This window comes from Rattus rattus, chromosome 7 (genome assembly GCF_011064425.1).
Source record: "Rattus rattus isolate New Zealand chromosome 7, Rrattus_CSIRO_v1, whole genome shotgun sequence".
Classification (NCBI taxonomy): domain Eukaryota; kingdom Metazoa; phylum Chordata; class Mammalia; order Rodentia; family Muridae; genus Rattus; species Rattus rattus.
This window is the reverse complement of record NC_046160.1, coordinates 117249026-117263412: the sequence shown is the minus strand read 5'-3', so window position 1 is coordinate 117263412 and position 14387 is coordinate 117249026. Positions and strand designations below refer to the sequence as shown.

The 14387-nt window shown below is 41.3% G+C and overlaps 1 protein-coding gene across 1 annotated transcript in view; it reads right to left on the bottom strand.

Moving 5' to 3' along the window:
- Positions 1-7866: 7866 nt before the first annotated feature.
- The window catches only part of Abcb5 (ATP binding cassette subfamily B member 5), a 91275-nt gene continuing 84754 nt past the window's right edge, over positions 7867-14387 (bottom strand). The window contains exons 25-27 of the mRNA XM_032908872.1: positions 13132-13338; positions 8923-9069; positions 7867-8282 (exon numbers count right to left, since the gene is read on the bottom strand). Coding sequence (XP_032764763.1) covers positions 8094-8282; positions 8923-9069; positions 13132-13338 — 543 coding nt within the window. The 3' untranslated portion in view covers positions 7867-8093. The remainder of the gene's footprint in view (positions 8283-8922; positions 9070-13131; positions 13339-14387) is intronic.

Genomic DNA, 14387 nt, shown 5'->3' with positions numbered 1-14387 from the left:
CAAGGAGAGTTAGATAAAGTCCTTGCTACTTATAGACTGTTCATCTTGCCTTAAGGAGCACATCTGAGGGAGCAAGAATGGTATTAACAGACCTTGCTTGTCTACCAGATAATCAGAGAGAACAACACACAACTTTTTACACATAGACTGAGGATACTTTTTAGACCTGGGATTCAAAGAGAGACATAAACCTTAAACTCCACTTTTACTAGGAGATCCAGTCACAACCAAATTCTGAAGGAACTAGAAGGTGGAAAGTTTAGGGAATTTTAATGTGAATCGAGTTTGTGGTAGCATTCCTTGGGATGTTAAATTGTATGTGCATTCCCACAAGTGATCATACTTCTCTCTGACTGCTATTTAGTTATAAAATCAAATTTTTTTTTTTTTTTCCCGGAGCTGGGGACCGAACCCAGGGCCTTGTGCTTCCCAGGCAAGCACTCTACCACTGAGCTAAATCCCCAACCCCAAAATCAAATTTTTTTGTAAGTACCCCTGCTGCTATACTAAACCAGAAGTTTATACTTCAATAAAAGCTATCGATTTCGCTTGATTGCTTTTTAAATTTCCAGAGCCTCCTGGTGCTAGGCAGGTGCCTGTTGCTAAGTCCTATCTTCAGTCATAATGAAAAAATTTAACTCTTATCCCCCCCTTTTTTTTAGAGACAATCTGGTGCTAACTGAAATGTATGAGAATTCATAGGTACAAAATGACTTCATTTCACTTCCTGAATACAATTGTGTCTTCATAAACTTTTAAAAAAGATTTATTTATTTTTAATGTATAGGAGTACACTGTAGCTGTCTTAGACACACCAGAAGAGGGCATCAGATCCCATTACAGATGGTTGTGAGCCACCATGTGGTTGCTGAGATTTGAACTCAAGACCTCTGGAACAGCAGTCAGTGCTCTTAACCACTGAGTCATCTCTCCAGCCCATTAACTTTTTACTATGTGCTTTTTTTCCTTTTCTTTCACTAATATCAAAATAAATTTCCTTTATGTTAAAAAATTTTAATCTTGAACAACTAAAATTGCATATTTCAAAATGTTGTGCACTTGCTTAACATTGAACAGTTAGTTTCCCCCTACATGATCTATATACACAGCGATACACTGGTCATCCTTAATTACTACTTTTTATTGTTTTTCTGATTTGTTTTTGAGACGTGGTCTCATACAGACAGCCTAGACTTTACATTCTCTGTGCAGCAAAGGGTGACCTGTCTCTGCCTCTCCAGTGCTGAAATTTCAGGACAGGTGTGCACCATCATGTCTGGTGTATGCAGTCCTTGGAGGCTGAACTCTGAGACTTGTGTGTGTTAGGCAGGTACTCTACCAGATACATCCTGGGTTGTCAAATTCATTAAACTTCTGATTAATTTTCTTAAGACTCTAGAAAAGTATGGACTTCTATGAGATAAAAACATTGTTGTAAAGTTTCTAGGTTGAAATGACCAGATTACTCATCCAAGGACAAAGCAGTTTATACTCCAACAAACGGTGGCCGAATCAACCACTTAAGTCATTCCATCATTGCATTTCACGCATGTGCGCTCAGGCACACACAAACACACACACACACACACACACACACACACACACACACACACACACACACACGATGCTTTAATAAGAAATAGCCAGGGCTACATAGAGAAACCCTGTCTCAAAACAAAAACGAATACAAATAAACAAAATAATGTCAGGGGACGTCAGGGCTCTGACGGGACTCATTTCAGAAATATTTACTTTAACAAAAGTTAATGTAGACAAAGGAGGGCTAAATCCCATGTGACTACCGTGGTTTTTTTTTTTTTCTTTTTCTGTTTTTAAATGAAGATGATAACCATCAAAGAGAAAAACCCATGAAGTATTGTTTCAGTTCCAGAGTAGGACAGAATGTTGGGGTTTCCATTTTATGGCTACTTCGGGCTGCGCTAGGTTTGTCAATTTGGGCTATCAGTAGTGGAGACCTCCAATTTTAAAACCATTTCATTACTTGAGTTAGTATCTAGTAAAGTGTGTGTGTGTGTGTGTGTGTGTGTGTGTGATATGCTGGAGATGGAATCCAGGGCATTGTACATGAAATCCAAATTCTGTATATCCTCTACCTTTAAAGCAGTATTTATTTTAGAGTATTTAGAAAGCCACTCACAACAATGCAAATCTCAGTAGTGTTTGGACCCAGAGTTGAAATTCAGTAGAGTTTGGAGGGTTACAATTGCTTTCTTTCAAATCTTAACCATTGTTTGTGCCATTCAAAGCTTATTCTATTTAAAAGACCCCACCCTCCCAAAGTTACAGTTGTAAATCTGTCCCTTAAAACTCTGTTTTTCTTGATGTTGATGATGATACGCAGCCTCTAACTGCACGGTGGGGATCTTTGAGCATCATCTTCCTCGTTGATTGTTTTGGTTTTGCGAGATAATTACCAAGATCTTTCTTATCTAGTCCAAGGAGAAGAATGATAAAATTGGGTTGCAGGAAGAACAAAGGAGTTAGGATAAGACCCTGGAAAGTGAAGGTAGCAGAGATGGTTCAATAGTCTGTGTAGACATCGGATCTAATCTCTTCTTGCATTGAGTGTTTGTAACAAAGGCTGGGGAAGCCTGAGTCCTTACTGGGCATCATTGTTGGAGGCATTGGATTCCTAATTCCTCTGTGTTGTATAGTAAGGATGTAAAGGAAAAGTATTTCAGTATGGAAGGGCTGGAAAACAGCAACAGCAGCAGCAGCAACAACAACAACAACAACCACAGTTCCACACCAAAATGAAAAGCATAGACCTTTTTTCTTAGACATTTGTAGTTGTATAGCCTAAGGAGAAGTCACATCAAAAAATATCTCTACATCCCAGTTGTATCCAGGAGGGATGGTGGGTAGGTTATATGGTGGGGTTCAAAATGACTCTAGCTTATACCAGTCTAAAGTAAAACTCTCAGCACAATAAGGTTTGAGTAGTAAGCCAAAGCATGTAGGTCCAACCTTCTACTGAGCTAGATAGATGACTGTAAGCTTCAGGACTGTGAACATACTCTTAATGGTCCCAGATGAATCTATGCTATTGATCTTATGATCCTACTAAGTACCAGAAACACTCACATTTATAATTCCTTCTGAATTTCTCAGTGTCACATGCATTGTTTTTTTTTAGAATTACTAATCAGGCCTTTCCCTTTTTTCTGTTCCTTTGAAGGTTTTGTCCTACCCCATGTTTGAGAATTACATTGACCTTGTTGAGTTTCAATGCCTTTTTAGGGCGCACAGCTTTAGGAAACTGAAGAGTAACAGAATTTATGAAAGTGGTGCAGGCAACTTTTGCTGAAACTAGAGCTTTGGGAACAGGAGTTTGTTTGCTTATCTCATTTGGGATTTTCTGAGGATTTGATGGTGAAATATACTTTCCTTCTACTCCTAATCTGATTGCTAGAGTGTCTTACATTATTTAGCATTTGAACAATGCCCCATAGCCTCCTTCCCTCCTCCCTTTTCTCCTTTCTTCTTCACTCTATCCTTCACTTTCTTCCTTTTCTCTTGACTATTTGCTTCACATTTGTCTATAACATTTTGGTAATTTAACCTCAACCCTTTCTTAAAATCTCTTCTTGACTTTCAACTGTGTAGAAAGGATTTTAGTCATGAACATTTAAAAATGAAAACAAAATATATGTACACAGACGCACATACACACATACATACACATATATACATATGTTTGTTTGTTTCAAGACAGGGCATCTCTGTGTAATTCTGGCTGACCTAAAACTCACTCCGTAGACCAGATCCCAAACACAGAGATCCCCCGGCCTCTTCCTCCACAGTGCTAGGATTAAATGCATGCACCATCACTGCCCAGCCTAATAATAATTATGAATATAATTTGTATTGATAGGGAGCTAAAAGGTTTAAAAGCTAAAGCACTGTCATATCTTTTATGACATATCCACATTCCTCCAGTTCAAAATTTCTATTCCTTCCCTGTGGTTGTTTGAATGAGAATACTTTATAGGCTCACATATTTGAATACTTTTTCCCAGTCAGTGAAACTGTTTGGGAAGGATTAGGAGGTATGGCCTTGTTGCAGGAGGTGAGTCATTAGGGTGGGCTTTGAGATTTTAAAAGACTCATGTATTTGCAGTATGCTCTCTCTCAGCCTCCTGCTTATGATCTGAGGTGTGAGCTCCCAGCTGTTCTTGCTGCCGTGCTTGCCTTCTGCCATCACGGACTCCAACCCTGGAACCAAAAGAACAATTAAATGTCTTTGTTGTTGTTTGTTTGTTATAAGCGTTTCTTTAAATAAGTTCATAAATCACTTTTGGTCATAGTGCTTTATACAGCAATAGAAAAGTAACTAAGACACTCCCTTAACTATTGCTTATAGGTAAAATTTCCAACCATCCTAGGGTGTGTCACTTCACAAATACTTTTGGAGTAAAAGTGAAACAAAGTGAACACATGAGTTGATGCTAATGTAGTACAGACTTTCTCCTGACCATAGGGCATCTCTATGCTCCATGTGAATGGACACATTCAGTAGGCAGAAAGTCCATTCTCTGTGGACTGTAGAATAGACTACAGGTGAGTCTACTTGCTGTGACATCACATGAAGGCATACTACTATTGGATTAAAAGATGGTAGGTGTATAATAGATTGGCTGAGCTAGCTGTAAAACAGGTGTGACCTCATCACATATTTTGTTCTCACTGAAACCTATGCATATAACTCATTCTTGTCCCTTGGAATCCTCATTGGTTCTTCACGTGTGTTAAGGCTCATTAGATAATCATCTCTCCTGAGATGGAAGGGCAATTGTTTCCAAGAGAAGATGTGGCCATTGCTGAGAGCTGCTGTGACACACTTAACATTTCTAGATGTCTGTGTAATGGGTCTTCATTTCTCTGGACACTTTCTGTGTTGAATGTAGAACTTCCTTGTCTTTGTGTCTCTTGTTTCATAATGATATCCAATTCCAGATATTGGTCAGCCCATAAAGGAATGTCTGTTGGGACAGCCTCTCCTAAGACAGCCTGTCTTGCCTTGGACAAACAATTTCAGGAAGGAGAAATTGCAGGCGAGACATGTAGTCCCCTACACCTGCAACAATTTTCTTATTCTCAAGCCTTTCACCCTGCCCGTATACAAGTTTATAACCAAAATTTCCCCCTTGCGGATCCCTTCATTTCTCAAGAGAGAGAGAGGCTGCCCTCACTGTGTATGCTAATAAACCTGGTTCAATCTGTTGAAGTCAGACTCTAGTCTCCTTCCTGCCTTCTGTCTTTTTATTCTGCACTCAGAAATCTCAGCAGACATATAAGCTGGGCATAGAGGCATCATTTTCCTGAAATCCTGGTGCAGAGTAAGTAGATAAGGAGGGTGCTTGGAATTTTGCTGGCCATCTGGTTTAGCTGAATCAGTAAGCTCTAGCTTCATTGAGAGACCTTGTCTCAAAAAGTAAGGTAGCAAGCCACTGAGGAAGATATCCAATGTTGACATCTGAACTCTGCATCCATGCTCCCCTGCACCACGAGAGAGAGAGAGAGAGAGAGAGAGAGAGAGAAGGAAACTATTTGAAACATTTCAGCTATGGTTGCCACTACAAAGCATCTGGTCTCTACTTACTTTCTTCTTTCATTAACTAAAAATCTCACAGACTGGAACCAACAGTGGCTTTACTTAGGAGAACGATGTCTGTGTGTTCTTCATAATCATTGGAAGTAAAGCACTGATGAAAATGAGGAGGGTTATAAGTGAGAAAGGACAGTGATACACACACACACACACACACACACACACACACACACACACACACACACAGTATAGGGTGGGTCCCAACAGGCTCAGGGGTAAGTAGTTACAAGTACTTGCCCCACCTAGTGAGGATTACAGATCTTGAACCTGGGCTGCTCCTGATCTGGGCTCCAGTGTGTTTATACCACACTTCTCTTTCTTCCTGTCTAACTTGCTCTGGGAAGAGAAGTTACCAAAGGTTGTCTGCCCACACTGAGATGAATAGACACTATGTAGTCAGGGTCAACATTTCTAAACAATGCTTCTGGTTCTCAATCTCAACCCTATTTTCATTTCGTATTTTCTTTTTAAAGGCGAAATAGTACATAAATGGTTCAAATGCTTTTCTGCAAGATTTCAGACCATTGGCTGAAAGCATTTAGAGAAGTTGGTTGTAGGTGACATTTTAAGTAGAAGAAAATAATTTAGAGCAGCAAAGAGAACAGTGGTGCACACTGTTATCCCAGCACCAGGGTGCTGAAGCAGGGAGAGAGAATCGTGAGTTTGAGGCTTACTGATTTCCATAGTGGCTGTTCTAGTTTACACCCTCTTACAGCATTTGTCATCTTTTGTTGTCTTGATGATAGCCATTCAGACTCTCAATGTAGTTTTCATCTGTGTTTCCTATATAGTTAATGATGTTGAAAACTTAAAAAAAAAAAAAAAAAAAATCTATTAGCCTTCACGTTTCTTCCTTTTGAGAATTTTGTTCAACTCTTTTTCCTGGTTTTGGATTTTTTTTTTTCTTCTCCTTCTTGTGGCCCTGGCACATTTGGACTATCAAAGCTTTGACTAACTGAATGAGATCTGCACAAAAGTGTGCCATCAACATTCTGATATAGGACAGAGAGAAGGGTTCACAAGTTGTTGCTGCTCTCTGAAGGTTTATAGGCAGTAAGTGGCTGCTGTGTGTGTGTGTGTGTGTGTGTGTGTGTGTGTGTGTGTGTGTGTGTGTGAGACTTTTTGTTATTGGTTAAGTTGCCCATGTTCTTGTAACCCCTTACCTGAGTTCCTGAAAACAACCGCTTAAGTCACTGGGAAACACACAAAGGGACATGGAAGCAGAAGGGGGTAGACAAACGAGGGTGACAGGTGGTGAATTCGATCGAAGTATGTATAAAATGAAAATGTCATGTATGCAGATGACACAATAACATCTGCTACTACACATAACATACCTTAGCAAAGTAACTTTTAAAAGAGAGAGACTAAAGATGGGCATTATGCACTCAAGGAAGTTGAAACCACGACTTGGTTAACTAATATTGCCATTTATGTAGAATTTGTAAATCACATATTACATATTATTAAGTTCATATGAATTTAAATGAATTGTTTGATCAAATACGGAGAAGCGATTCTCACGTGCAGCAGAAGGATCGTTTGTTTTAAGTTAGTGTTCACACTTCAGTAAGCTGATGCTTCATATTGAACACCCAATGCTTAAAATGGAATCTTCAGGAAGGACTAGCTGGGGTGGGGGGTGAGCAGGAGCCATCTCCCCTTACTGGCTACTTTACCCCGTGCTACTCTCAAACTCCCCTACCCGTGCCCAATGAGGGGATATAACAGAATTTTAGAAACTGAATATCTATACAGTCTGGAGAAAAAGGAGGCACAGATGGTTTGCTGATATACTACAAAGCTGTCTGCCCAATTAAAGATGCTCTCTGCAGTGCCAGGAGCTTAACTTTACACACCTTACCCTTTCAGCCGAAACCTTTCAACTAGATGATGTTCTCCCGCAATTTCACCACAACACTTTGATAGAGAAATGCCTTTGTTTTGCCTAAAGCTGTTTACAAGAAAATGCGTTAGGAAATGTTTATGGAATAAGAGATACAGGCACTTTCTCCAGGTAAATTTTGTAAATGTTTGATTTGATTTTTTTTTCTACTTAACTAAAAAATTATATTTTTTCTTGCACGTGTTCTTGGATGTGCTACACATGTGTGCCTGGTACCCACAGAGGCCAGAATAGTTTAGTGGACCCCATGGAACTGGAGTTCCAAGTGGTTGTGAGCCATTATGTGGATGCTGAGACTCAAACCCGGGCCCTCCAGAAGACCATAGACAGTGATCTAAACCGCAGACCACCTCTCCAGCCCCCTTGGTTTGCTTTTGAAGATCTAAAGAGAAGACAGTTAGACAGAACATGTCTGGACTTGAATGTCAGGATTCTAAGTATTGACATTGCAGTAAGAGTCTAGAGCAGGCCAAGAAATGACTGTGTACTCTTCATTCCACCAAGATCCAAGTGCCTGCGAGGCCGGCAGCGTCAGTGCACCTGCTGGCGCCACTACTAATGCGCGGCTGCTAATTTAAAGTAAGTCTCTCCATTTCTCAGAAGCTCCTGATGAGTCCCCTGCTCCTTGATTCTTCCATTTTGCAGAACGACGATCATGTCTGCATTCTGTATTGTGGAGAGTCTGTGAGCGACTACTAGGCAGGTCCTCCCTCTCCGGGCTTTGTCGAGGGCCTGTTGAACCATCTGGAAGAAAATAAGGACCAAGTTACTCCCAGTCAGGGGCAGATCTTCGCAAGCATGCCTAACTAAACTCAGTCGTTATGGTAACCTAATGATGCTCTTTTGCTTTACTGCCTGGCTTCGGGAAATATCCACTCTGCCAGATAGAAATGGGGAAAAGAGTACCGAAGTAGAACTGGGTTGAAAGAGCAGGTACGACAATGTGTGTGAATGGAATGGTTAATCAGGTAAGGAGATGGTCCCAAGCTAGAAACCAAGAGCCTGGATTTCCATTCCATGTCCCCTCACCAGCTCACTTTGCTCTAGCCACAGGAAAAGTCTAGGAAGGTAGACTACGAGGACGTTCTCCCTGCATCAACTTCCTCCTTCACACGTAAACTCTTCCTTTACTAGATGATTTGGCATCAATGGAAAAGAACAAACTAGAAAATAACATTTCCCTGGGCTTTTCCTGACTGGGCAGATACTTTCAGAATTTTGACTCGTTTTTCTAAGATGAATTCAAAGGAGAAATACTTTTCAGAACCTGGCTGCCTGGCTTCAACCCTCTCCTCGCCACCTCTGGGCCTTCATTTCCCCAATCTGACCTTGGTCTTTGTGATACTGCGCACTCCCATTTGACTAGAAGGAAGAGGGTGTTTACCTTCTCGCTCTCGTTGTCAAGGGCTGAAGTGGCCTCATCCAGCAGTAAAATTTTCGGCTTCCGGAGAAGAGCCCTTGCAATAGCCAGTCTTTGTTTCTGGCCGCCAGAAAGGTGCATGCCTCTTAGTCCCACTTGGGTGCTGTATTTCTGTCTCAGAAACATACAGGTTAACAAAGCACGTCAGCAACTGTAGGAGAGAGACATCTAGAGAGTTCACATTTCAATACTCTTGAAAGGTGTGTCCCGACACACCTGAAATCTATTCTTGGTCCTATGCAGACCATGGTCATTATTCTCCTATGAAAGAATTTCTTCTTTCCCTCCCTCCCTTTCTCTTGTTTTCTCTTTATTGAGAGAGTGAGCCTGGGCTGGGCTTGGACTGATCCTTCTTTCTTACCTCTTGAGTACTGGGATGATTAGCACGTGCCAGCATGCCCCACTTATGTGATGCTAGAGATTGAAACCTGGACATTGTGCACACCAGCAAAGCACCTTACCAACTGAACTACAACGCCTTCAAAGGAAACCTCAGAATTATAGCACAAGGGGAAAGTAATGAAGAAAAGCTGTTAGTAAACGCAGGTGAATTCATACTCCCTGCTTCTCAGTTCAAAACAATTAAGAATATTTAAAACCACTAGGCAAAGAATGACGTTTCCATCTCATGCTAACTCTCTGTGATATATATCACCAGAGAGCTGGATGCAGTCTTCACTAGATGCGTGTCTTCTGCAAGTCAGAGAGCCTGGCATTTATTTCCTACCCATACCCATTCCCATACCCAAGTGCTCATGGTCACACTCTGCTCCTCTCAGTGCCTCTGTGGTGTCTCTACCACTGCTTTAACACAAGTTTCTGCCCTCACCAGAAGCCTTTGGATACTTCTGTTTATTTCTTTTTGAGCCAGGGCCTCAAGTAAGTCAGCCTTGAACTTGCCACGTAGCTGAGGCTGCTTACTTAATTATATGTGTATGGGTGTTGTGCCTGCATGTATGTCTAAGAACCACAAATGTGCAGTGTCCTTGAAGGTCAGAAGAGTCGTCAGATTCCCTAGAACTGAAGTTACAGGCAATTGTGGGTGCTAGGAATCAAACCCAGATCTGCTGGACGAACAGCTAAGCTGTTAACTGCTGAGCCATTCCTCTAGCCATCTCTCACATTTTTAAACATATTCTTACTGTGCAGCCCAGATTGACTTGGGACTTCTAACCCTCCAAAATGACTGCTTTCAACAGGTGTTTTTATCCTTTAAAAATGTCATCCTTAGGGACAACAGATAACCTCTGTGCCTGGGAGGTGGAGTCAGAAAATTCAAGAGCTGAGTTAGCATGTGGTCAGCATTTCAAGGACTTCTCTAAAAAACAACAAAACAAAATAAAACCCAGAAATAACAACAATCTTAAAAAATTCATTTATTTTGTGTGTGTGCTTATGTCTCATGTACCACTGTCTGTATTTTGAGATCAGAGGGCGAGCTTGAGAGAAACAGTTTCCTTTCTTGGCTATGTGGTTCTCAGTATTGACTGTGAGTGTCTTTACTGCTAAGCTATGTCTCTATCCTATAAAAACTTTTTTTTGATCATGTCATTTCCCTGTCTAAAACATCTAGAAGCATATCATTTCTACTAAGACGAAATTCAAATGTTTTAGCCTGGGGTTTTCCACATTGAGCACTGCCCTGTTTTGACCTCACTTCGATTCTTTATTGTTTGACATATGCATCTGGATCTTAAAATCTCCCTTGTATCTAAAGCTTCTTTTAGGTGTGTGTATATTGTTATTTTATCTGCTCAGAATGGTTTCACCCTTCCCTGTCTGGAGAACTCCTATGCAATCTTCAAAGCTCAGTTTAAAGGAATTATAAACCTCTGCGTAGTTTCTTTGCCCTTCTCTGTTTGGGACTCTGATCACTGCTTTGCCTCAGTAGGATGCTTAGTGTAGAGAGACTTTTGCTTGTTGAACAATCATGAGGCAATTCCTACAATACTGCTTCATTATTTTGTCTTGCTTTTGAGACAGGGTTCTTCTAAGTGCTGAGGTTACAGGCCTGCCCCACTATGGCCAGCTTGCTTTCATGTGCATGTCTTTCAAATCCATTTCCTTATCTTGCATTGTGTGCTTATGAATCTAGACTTTAAGAACCCATCCCCTAAACTCTCATAATGGATCTCCCAACTCCTCATTTCTGTCATTCCACGTCCATCGCCTCTGGGTGAGTAGTGTCCAGTTCTAAATGTCATCCCTGTTCACAACCCTTCAGTAAGTCTTTAGAAACTATTAAGGTTAACATGTCCTTGCTTGCTTCGATGGTTAGTCTTAATTACCCACTTGACACAAATCTTAAGTCACCAGGGAAAGTAGTCCCAGAGATTAGGACTAGATTTAGATTAGGGTGGCTTTGTGGGTATGTCTGTGGGGAACTGTCTTGATTATTTTACCCACAATGGGTGGCAGCATTCCCTAAGAAGGAGGTCCTGGATTGCGTGAGTAGAGAAAAGGAGCTGAGCACAGGTACGTACACGTTAATTCTTTGTTTTCTGCTCTTGAATATACATATAAGGTGACTAGCTGTTTCAGATTCCTGCTGCTTTGACTTCTCTAAGGTGATGGACTGTAGCCTGGGATTAAAAGCCAAATAAATTCTATCTTAAGTTGCTTTTCTCAGGGCATTTTTATGGAAGATAGAGGAATGGAATCTAAGACTTGGTATTTAAGTCTCAGTCATACCTTCTCAGGCTCATGAAACACTATACTTGTATATATTCTTCTCCCTGGTCCAAACACTTATCACTCTGTATCTCTTCTTATTTCAGACATTTTTCTTGAGATGTTGTCCTGCTAAGTACCATGGGGGGCTTCAAACAGTCCCTCTGCTTCACTCTCCTGAGATTACAACTGTGAGTCACCACACTGGGCAGCACTTATTCTGTGAACACATCTATAGTCTCTGTTGCCATATCTTTGCTCACATAATATCCTTGGGCTCATTACATAGAGTGTTCTTTGTAACAATTGTTTCTGTAGGCATGGTGTTGCATTTGATTTGTCATAAGCAATAGCTCAGTGGTGTACAAAGAGCAAGGCTGCTGTGTAACTGTGTGTTGAGTAAATAAATTTATCACTGTTTGGATGAGGGTGAGGATAGGAGGTACAGAATCTGAGCCATCAGGACATGGCAGATGGGTGAACCCATAAAGGTAAAATAGGTCACCAGAAACTGACAGGGTGGCAGCCATTAGATTTGCTAAATTGTTCCTGGAGAAATTCAGATTGATACTATCTAGATGTTGGGGAAGACCCTGGGGTGCCTGCTGTATGTGCAGCTAAAATTATGGGCAAATATATCAATTGTTATATTGATAATTACGGGCAAAGCTGACCTCATCTTTCAGAGTTTTACATGGATATTGCGCTCTCAGACTGGGACAAATGTCAAGATCAGTTTGTTTGCATTAGAAAATTTATTCTTGTTGGATGATGGTAGGTACAACCTTAATCCCAGAGTATGGGAGGTAGAGGCAGGTAGATCTCTGAGTTTGAGGTCAACCTAGTCTACAGAGTGAGTTCCAGGATAGCCATGGTTTCACAGAGACCCTGTTTTGAAAAACTAAAAAGAAAAAAGAAAAGAAAATCTATTCTTGGATAGGAATGGTGGTACATACCTTTAATCCCGGCACTTGGCAGAGGCAGAGGCAGAGGCAGGCAGAGGCAGAGGCAGAGGCAGAGGCAGAGGCAGAGGCAGAGGCAGAGGCAGAGGCAGAGGCAGAGGCAGAGGCAGAGGCAGAGGCAGAGGCAGAGGCAGAGGCAGAGGCAGAGGCAGAGGCAGGTGGGTCTTTGTGAGTTAGAGGACAATGCGGTGATCTATACGGTTAGTTCCAGATCAACTAGAACATAGAGAGATCTTGTCTTAAAAAAAAATCTATCTAAAAAAAAAATGCAGTGAACTACAGGGTTCATTTTTATTTCTTCCCCAAATATTTACTTCAGAGTGACACTATATTTTTTAAAATCATTTCTGCACCAAGACAGATGGCAAGCACCTAAAGACATATCATGCTAAAGTTAGTCCAGTGCATTATATACGAATGGCTATCATGCTTGAAAAAAATACACGAAAATATCAAGTTTGCTTTTTGCATCTATCTTTATGCGAGACTGCATCGAACTCAGCACTCACTTTGTAGCTCAAGATTTCAGCTAGTTCCTTACCCCGGGGAGCCCTTCAATGAAAGAATGGATGTTGGCTGCATCTGCGACCTCTTTGATCTCCTCTAAGGGCACCATGCGGCTGTTATCACCATAGGCAATGTTCTCAGCAATGCTACAGTTGAAGAGCACAGGCTCTTGGGAGACGATGGCTGTCTGGGAACGCAGCCATTGCACGTTCAATTCTTTCACATCGACGCCGTCAAGCAGCTGCCAGAGCAGAGTGGAGACTAGTTTGTTAACAATCGTGTCATGTTACACTTCATGCTGTTCATCCATACACAAATCATAATAAGCAACCTAGGAATTCAAGCTATTTTTTGAAGTATATGTTGCCAAAGGAAGGATCATAAATCACCTGTTAGGTAGGAGCTCCCAGATTACAGCTTACTGAAAGGCTATTTCATATACTTCTAGAATGGCCACAGGTTCCAGGGATATGCCCAGAGACTAGAGTATACCTAGTATTCTGTCTTGAAATCACATAGAAAAATAATTGACCTCCCCATCAAGTAAAACAACAGTTACTGATCCCCAATCCATTACTGATCCCCAGTGAAAGAGTTGGCTGACTGATACAAAAGTCTACATGTAGAGATGGGCACTTGGCTCTGGGCCATATGTATTCATTCACACAGATGCATAAACTTCATCTGCTGTTTGACGAGATTGCCTGCTATGTGCCTGGGACTTTACATACTGGGGAAGTGATACGATGCAAAACTCCTCTTTACCCTGAAAGTTTGTACTTTAGCTGACAGATACATGCACCCCAGCAGCTCAGAAAGAGAAGGTGACATGAAGACAAGGTAATAGAACAGAGAGGGATCGAGGCAGAGGGTGTCTAGGATGCCATGGGAAAAAACTCTGGAACTAAGCCAGATGAGACACAAGCAGAACTTGAGTCATAATGAGCAACAAGAAAAAAAAAAAGGCACACAAAAGCTGTGGAGATGGATGTCCAGTAAACAGTGAGAGGGAGAGAGAGGGGAAGTTTGGAGAGGGAGGCAGAAGCCAGATCACAAAGGGCTTTGGTAGTGTTAAACCATGTTTTTGCTTGGTGGGGAGTCATTCCCCAGTGGTTTCAAGGAGGGAGTGTGTATGCTGCCTGAAAACAGATAGATGCCACCTAGGTCAAGGGAGCTTTGTGAACGGCTTTTCCAGATGTTTGTTGAGACTCTATAATGGAGAAAGACTCTACATTATAGGAGAATAAGGTTAACACGGCAACCTTTAACTTTTAGGGAACTATAGTTTTT